This window comes from Gavialis gangeticus, unplaced genomic scaffold (genome assembly GCF_001723915.1).
Source record: "Gavialis gangeticus isolate Ggan-Ray unplaced genomic scaffold, GavGan_comp1, whole genome shotgun sequence".
Classification (NCBI taxonomy): domain Eukaryota; kingdom Metazoa; phylum Chordata; order Crocodylia; family Gavialidae; genus Gavialis; species Gavialis gangeticus.
This window is the reverse complement of record NW_017728995.1, coordinates 65,937,162-65,945,684: the sequence shown is the minus strand read 5'-3', so window position 1 is coordinate 65,945,684 and position 8,523 is coordinate 65,937,162. Positions and strand designations below refer to the sequence as shown.

Here is an 8,523-nt window from a genome sequence, read left to right as displayed (position 1 = left end):
CCTACTTCACCCCCTCACGGTGGCTTCTGGGCCTTATGCCCCTCAGGCATCAGGAGTCTAGTGATGTACCTGGGCCCCCAACTCAGCCTACAGCCCACTCAGGCCTCGGGGGTGTGTTGACATGCCTGGACCCTGCCTTAGGCCCCACTCAGCAGGCCTGGGCCCTGTGCTTTTCTGTTGGGGTGTGCTCCCCTAGCCTTCCCCTCCACAAAGTACCTCACAAGGCAGCAGGGGCTGAGGCTTTCCAGCACCCCATACTCGCCTTTCACTGGGGAGGCATAGGTGTGGCATTTTCTGGAGTCTGCCCTGCTACAAGCAGCCCTACCACCCCATCCTCCCCAGCAGGGTGTAGTTTTAGGTCATACCCTAGGACTAGGAGCTGCCTCCATCCCCATAGTTCCTACCCTTGACCTCCAGGTGTTCCGGCAGTAGCAGTACTCCGGCTGAGAGATGTTGTTCCTTCATCTCCTTGCAGCACTTGCTGGCTCTACTGCTCAGGGCCTGCTCTTATTCTCCAGCAGCCAGAGCTTCCTCCAACCAGGCAGCTTCCTGATGGCCATGGGACCCTGCCTAATTGGCACTGCAGTCACCTGCAGGTTGCTCTGCTGCTTGCTCAAGCCGTTAAAGTGGCAGGCATCAAAGGTGCCCTGCCACACTTATATGTGGAGCTAAGCAGCAAGATGGCAGGTTATTAAGTATCCCTGTAAGGCTCTATTGATATCCACATGTGGTAGTGAACACCATAGTGACGGTAATCTGTGCTTTGCAGATGCCACTTCGGGTGATGTAAGGGAAAAGCTCCTTATACCTAACAGGTGGGGATCAACATGTACTTGATGAAGCCAGGTGGGGCACTTTCAAATTAACTATGTTGTTTTGCTATTTCCCTGCAGGGGTTGCACACAAGGCCTTTGAGAATGACATTGATGCTTTGCTCAATCTCCGGGACTTCTTTAATTACTTGCCTCTCAGTAACCGTGATCCAGCCCCTGTTCGTGAATGTCATGATCCCAGGTAATTACAGGGGTGGCTTGTTTGGGTAGATGCTGGTGGTTGTTATCAGTATAATTTCATTGGTGTTCTGGCAGAGGGAATGTAAAGGAAGAACTATCCTGCAGCTACTGGCTTGTACATTCTTTCCTGATGACTTTATAGAACCATAGGTCTAGCCCAGTCCTTCTCTTCCAACATGCTTATGTGTATAAGTCCTTTCTTGTCACGTACATATTACTACTGCCTAAGGGCACCAGTCTATGGTAATACAAATTGATGCCAGGGATGGGAACACAACTAGGTGAAGAGCTGTTATAATTTCAGTGTTTGGTTGCAGTGCTTGATAAATTTCTTGGCATAAATCTTCATTGTCATTGTGTTCTGCATGAACATTGAACAAACAGTACCCAAATACCCAAGTGTCTGGCCTTTACTGTAGTTAAACTGGTTACATTCCTTTTTTCCATAGCAAAAGCATCCCATAGTTTTTAAACAGTTCCTGTTATGGTGGGCAGTTTTTTTCCCTTTGAGAAGCTGTCAGTTGTCTTGCAGTGGTTAAAGATTTACTCTCTCATCTGTTATTTCCTTGAGTTGGGACCATTTCTTCTAGCAAGCCCCAGAAGATTGCCAAGGGCTTGCTATATAAGATCTGTCTGCTATAAGAACTTACAGTAAGTTATGAAATGCCCTCTGTCCTTTTGAATTTGTGAACATATGTCTATCATATGTACATATAATCCCCTTGTATCACCCTGTTCCCATAATTTCTTCCCGTCTCCTTTTTTCTGATCCTTCAATGCTGGTTCAATAGGCATTGCACCAGCATCTTAAAATAAACTTTCTTATTGTGCTGGGAATCAGGAAGTTTGGTCCATTCTTCCCAAATTAAAGGCTATTTTCCTTTGTGGTAGCCTGTCTATATCCTTTTCTAGTTGTATACCAGCTGTGGTATTTCCCTGTGTAATGGTGGGGGGGAGGTCCCTTGACACCCAAAGGGATTGATGTCCCCATCCCCCCCATTTAGGGCAGTCTACCCTGCTCTTGTCTGCCACACCTTTCATGTCAAATTACTTGATGTAAGAATGTGGGAGGCTGCTTATTTAAGGCCCGCTGTACTGGGCCAATCACATGGCTCCAAACTGTCTTATGCTGTGTCCCATGCCTCACAGATGGAATCCAGTTCTCCTTACTATGCTGCTAGCCCCTTACTGGGCTGTATTTGACCTCTGGCCCACGCAGGCCTCAGGTCCCTCTGGGTGGACCTTGACCCCTCACTGGACCACTCCCTTGGCCCCCTTCACTGGGGCGCACACTCACTCCACCCCTTCATTGGGGCGCACATTCACACTCTGGGCATTTTGCCCCTTGGGCCTCAGGTCCCACTCAGTGGACCTTGGTCCCAAGCCTTTCGACTCTACGGGGTACCCACAAGGCAGTGGGGGCTGAGGCTTTACGGCACCCCATCCTTGCCTTTCAATAGCGAGGCACAGGTGTGGCATTTTCTGGGGGTTGCCCCACCACAGGCAGTCCCACCACCCCATCCAACCCCAGCAGGGTGCAGTTTCAGGTCTTACCCAGGACCAGAAGGAACCTCCTCCATCCCTGTAGTTCCTATCCTAACCTCCAGGTGTTCCAGGAGCTGCAACCTTTTGGCTGGGAGATGTTGCTCCTCCAGCTCCCCAGATGTAACTGCCAGCTCTGTTCCCAGGGTCTGGGCTTATACTCTCCCTGCCCAGTCCTCCTCCAATCAGGTGACCCCCTGCGGTCAGGTGGCTACCTAATTGGGCCTGCTCCACAGCCTGCCTGATGTTCTTAAAGCGGCAGGCACAGTGTACTGCCACACCCTGTCTTGAAAGTTGTCCATACACATTGGTGTAAATGGAAAGATTTTTTTTTCTCTTTTCTGTTATTCTAGAAGCCATTGTTTGTACTGGGACTAGTGTCCTGTTTCTGTATGTTCGGAAATGCAGGACTCAATCTTGTTTTCTCTCGGGTCAAGTGACAACACTCCCCTGAGTCATGGCTGTAACCCCTAAGTTGAAAGGCCTTGTCCAATGGGAAAGAGGGATGATTTGTTTAAACATTTGTAAACTTTTTATTAAACACTTGGCTAACTGTGACTATCCTGAGTCTCTTCAGTGTTCAACTTCAGTGTTGACTGTTAGTCTGGCTAGTTGGTAAAGTCCATAGCAAATAAATATGGTTCTACCTAAAGTCTATACAGATTTGCCTTGGGGTGTAAGTTTTGGTTCAGGGTAATTTTCTGGTTCATTTAAAACGTATTTATCTGGATTAGGGTGCCTCAATCTGCTATAGCTGGTTGACATGACAGTGCTATATAATACTTAAAAGAGCAGGTCTATCCTGCCTTAGTACTATATCTGTATACAGTAGCTGCATCTACTCTCAGCTTGCTTGCACTCCCAAGTTAATTCTAACTGCACGTTCTATGCCTGTGTACCTGCTGGAGTTTTATCTAGGATGATTTGAAGAAGATTTTGAAGCAAGATCAGTCTCCTGGGGGAAAAGTTAATTTTGCTGGGGACTGTTTTCCTTGACAAAAGGCAGGATAAAATTTCCTGGCACTCTCTATCCTGCTTAACTTGATGGAGGTCTGGTTTGACATTTCCATTTTCACAGCTTTTCTGGGTTACTTGAAATCTGAATTCCCGTGGAATGTGTTGCCCATTTTGTATCTAAACAGTTTCTAGACAATTGATGTCTGTGAGGTTGTTAAATGTACATCTTATCTATGGGTTTAGTATGATATTTAGCCAGTCAGTTGCTTTCCTTCAATTAAGCATTTGTTTAGCTAATAATATGCAAACACTTGGATAAAATATGATGTCACTTAGAGACATTGAACTGTGCGTGTGGTGTTCCTGTCAATTTTATTCCGTTAATAAGTTAATTATTCTGTTAATCAATTAATAAATATCTTACCCTTTTACAAAATGTTGTGTGGCCAAGGGGTAAAGCAAAGGAGACAGTGACACGTCTGTATAATCAGAGACCTTAGTACATAGAATTGTGTAGCTGTTTTGGGGCTGATCTAAAGAACAGCAGTTCACTTATGTATTTCAATTTAAATAGGTTACCTAGAGCTGTAAATCGACACAATTAACACTACAACAAAGTCCCAACAGCATTACAGTAATTATACAGTGGGAACTCTGCCAGCCAATGGCCAAATGGGATAGAACAATAAAAATCCCCACTCTCAGAAGCTGTTTCAGTGCTGAGGGATAAGAGGCATAACAAAATTAGTACTTCTGGTCTCAGTTTTGCAGTGTGAATGATTCCAGGCGGTGCAAGAACACTAGATTTACTTGAATCCAGGATGACATAGAATTTATGACTCCCTGCCCCCCCGGCACTCCCGTTGTTAGATTTTATACATGGAAAATTATGTTAGTTATAATTTTCCAGGTCTAGAATCTAATTATTGGATGGTCATCTTAACTTCATCCCCCCTACCATTGCAGGGGGGAAAGCAGTGGCAGGATGGCTTGCAACCTGCCCCCCCCATCTCTCCCCTAGTGCCTGCCCCCCCCATCACTTGTCCCTCTCTGGTGCCTGTCCTCTGCCCCCTCCACCAGTGCCAGCATCCCCTACTATGTGCCCCCTCTGCTGCCCATCCTCCTTGCCACTTGGTGTGGCTTACTCTGTGTACAGCTGGTTTTGCTCTGTCTCTGCCAGGGACATAGAGCCAGTAGCAGAGACCCTGGCCCCAGCAACACCAGAGCTGGGGGAAAGGACATGGGGTAGGTGGCGGCTCTTCATCTAGCTGGGGAGATAACAATGAAAAGATTTGACATAACAAAGCTGTCCTGTTGCTCCTTGTCGCCTCACTGCTTTGCCAGCTAGACTGCTCTCTGCTCCTCCACTTCTGTAGTCCCTCTGGGTACCAGCCAACTCTTGCTGTGCAACCTACAGGGGGCAGAAGCACCATGTGTGCTGCTGCATTTTCTCTTCCTGCCTCACATTTTCTCTTCTCTGTTATTCTGTGCCCTGATGCATGAGCAATTGGGGCAGGAAGATGCTGACAGCTTGGCGGTAGTTTTCCATGCAGCCCCAGATGGGATAAATTATAGGTACAGATTTTCTTTGTGGCACTGATTTTGATTTTGTGAATGCTCATGTTGTTTTTCCTTTGTGTTGGATTTGTCTGAAGTCACCGCTTGGTTCCTGAGTTGGATACTATTGTCCCAATGGAATCTACAAAAGCGTATGACATGCTGGACATCATACATGCGGTAAGCCCTCTCTTTAAGTGCTGGCTTTTTTTCTTTTTCTTTTTTTTTTTTTTAAGAGTTATCAGTGTGACAAATTAATATTAAATGGCTCTGAGCGGTGGAAGTGAAAAAACAGAAAGCCACAGGAGATGGACTTTCAATGCACTCTGTTGTCAGAATGGCTGTTTGGATAATTCTTTCCCTTGCATTTGGTGAACCTAAGGCCAGAGGCACTAGAAACAGCAAAAATAAGGGAGCTGGTGTTTGAAAAGGGTTTTATGATTTGTCTTTGAGGTGTCATTTTTCACTTACATGCCCAGCATGTGACTGTGGAAAGACAGTATTATTCTTACTTCTTTTTTAAAGTGTTACGAGAAAACTAAAATACTGTAGATTTTCGTTCCCTTGTTATTACCAAACTCTTTTAAATAATGCTGTATGTTGATGTTGGACTGTTTTCTCATAAACAGAGAAAACCTTTACTTTGGAATTCAGATCCATTCATACAAACCCTTGGATTTTTGCCATCTAATTACTTTTGGTGAATATCACTATGTATATATATGTTTATATTATATTCTATACATAGATTACTATTTATTAAAAGTAATAGTATTCAGCTTGCCAAGTCAAGCACTCAGAACTTTGACATTCCAAAATTAAGATTGGATGGGACAAGGCAAGTGTCCTGTGATAAAGATAGCACATATTTAAGCAGAAGGCATGGGCACCAGGGCCTGCATTAAAATGATGTAGGCAACAGTAATACCTACATTTCCTTTTCCAAGGTGTTTGTTTTTGCAACTTTAATGTCCTCTTAACCTATTTTTGGAGGTTCTTAGAAAAAAAATGAAGAAAACCCAATTATATTGTATGGTGTCACAGAGTGGGATCTCTGGGGTGGCTGTGATGCCCCTGGCAGCTCCACGACCATGCAGTCTCCGCACCAAGGATGCCCTTGTCTCATCTGCCATGTCTTGCTGGTAAAATAAACTGGGAGGCTGCCTATGGGTCTTTGCTTGGTCTCGGTCTGCTGAACCCTACTCAGGCTCACTGGTCTTTGAACCCTTTGCTGGGCCTCTCGTTAGTACTGTGCTGCGTGGTGCACCTCAGGCTTTATGGGCCAGTTGCATGGCTCCAACCTCCCCTTTGCCACGCCGCATGCCTCGTGGGTGTTACAGTTATTGTACTCTCTGTTGCAGCCTTGGCCTACTCTGCCTTTGCCCCTTTAATATAGATGGGCCTCTTAGTCTAGACCCACTGTGTTGGGCCCCACTTTGAGGCATCAGCTCTCAATCTCCTGTTGTCACCAAACCACTGGCCATTGTCTGCAGCCCTCTGGCGCTAGGCTCTCCTCCCCGCCCAAAGCTTGCGCCCCTCAGGTGCTGGGGCTCTACACAATCAGGTGCCCCCCCTCTGGCCACTAATGAGGCCTCCTTCTCCCCTTACAGCCTCATCCCAAAACTACCGGTACAAACATAACAACATAACCATAATCAAAAGAGACCATGCTCGGCCTCTTCAAGAAGGCAAATTTCTCCCCTTTGTACAGCGCGCCTCCTAGCCCTGGCTACCTTATGGGCTCCTGGAAACTTACTGCACTTGGAAGTAGCAAAGCAGGCAGCCAGATGTATCAGGCAGCTCTCTCGTGCAGGAGCTCCTTCTCTGGATAGTTTGCAGAGAGTGAACCCTGCCAGACCCAGCCCTGTTCTTATATGTACCCGGGGCTCTGCCACCTTCTGGTCAGCTGACATCCCGCAAGTGCCAGCTAATTACCTTATTAGCCTGTTACTCAGGCAACCTGCAGCTGTGGAGCTCTGCCTAGCCTGCAGGGCTTCTTTGCTAGGCTGCTTCTGCCCTTAAAGGTGTAGGCACACCTTGGTGCCCTGCGACATATGGGAATGCAAGCAGTTCCCTGAAGGTAATGATAAGGTTTGAACTCAACACTTTTGAAATAATAGTGCGGAGTTTTTAACCACTTGTGTTATGTATTCACTGTCAGCAGTAGAATGCCATTACCCTCTTTTTGCATAGCCCGTGACAGTCTTGAAGCAGTGAATTACTTATATAGGAATAGGTCTGTTTTAATTGGCAGCATTCCCTGGCATATAGATTTGCAGATTTTCTGAGGCAGTGCAACAAAGGGAATACTCATTAGCTCGACGGTGTTAATTCCCTGCTGTGACACAAGTTACCCTATCAGACTGCTGGAGTTCCTGCAAAATAGGTGGTGAGGCTGATACTTGCTGGCCTGATAAAGCACTGTTGTGTGCATGGAGCTGTCAGTATTGGTCTGTGAAAGAGAGGAGACTGTACAACTCATAGCTTGCTGGTTCCTAGCTCGCTGCAAATCTAAGCCCCAAGTCAAATAGTATTTTGATGTTGGAAAAGTAGTACCAGCTAAATGTTTGCGGTCTATTATATGGAGTTTCAGTTGTCTGTGGCAGCTTTTAGAATAATCCAGGAGGCTGAGTAGGGTTTGGGAGCATGTGAAGTGGGGATAGATGGTTTGAATATTAAGAAACAAGCTGTCTCATATTCTGCTGCCCTTGTGTAAATGGTGATTACTCTACAGCTGATAACTTGTTCATGTCTGGATTAATTTCCAAGGGGTTAGAACAGGGCTGGACACACTTCTGATGCTGGGGTTCTCCCCCTGCCATATCCTACTGCAGGGGTGGGCAAAATATGGCCTGTGGGCCAGATCTGGCCAGCAAGGCCATTCTGTCTGGCCTGCGGGGCCCCTAAAAAAAAGTAGAAAGTTAATATTTCTCTGCACTTGGTTCCTGTCAAAAATGGCAGTAGGACCCAGGGGAAGCCCGGTGGGCTCCAACAACAGCGGGGTCCATCCGGCCCTGCCCCCCAGCTGGGGTTTCTGGGCTGTCCCAGCGTAGGAAGCTCAGGAAAGGGTGGGGGGAGACCCCAGGCAAGGAAGGAGTGTGGGGGGCAGGGGAGGAGCGGCCCCGCCCATGCCCGGTGCCCCGTGCTGCAGCTGCATGCAGCCTGCATGGGGTTGCCTGTGCCCACTCTGGACAGCAAGCGCCTGCAGTGTGGGGCACTGGGCATGGGACGGGGCCACTTCCCCCCGCGCTCAGCTTTTCCCTGGGCTCCTTTCCTGCACAGAGAAGAGCGGCCCCTCACCTGCCCCATGCTGCAGGCGCTCGCAGCCCATGTGGGGCAGTCTGGAGCAGGCACAGGCAGCCCCAGACAGGCTGCGAGTGGCTGCAGTGTGGGGTGCTGGGCATGGGGTAGGGAGGGGCTGCTTTCTGCCCCCCCCCCCCCCCCCCCCCCCCCC

At 47.6% G+C, this 8,523-nt stretch overlaps 1 protein-coding gene across 1 annotated transcript in view; it reads left to right on the top strand.

The window, feature by feature from the left end:
* PCCB (propionyl-CoA carboxylase beta subunit) overlaps positions 1 to 8,523 on the top strand; it is a gene marked incomplete at its 5' end in the record, with an annotated part of 59,944 nt that overhangs the window by 33,947 nt on the left and 17,474 nt on the right. Inside the window, 2 exon segments of the mRNA XM_019503765.1 lie at positions 894 to 1,014; positions 5,168 to 5,249. Of these exon segments, the coding sequence (XP_019359310.1) occupies positions 894 to 1,014; positions 5,168 to 5,249 (203 nt within the window).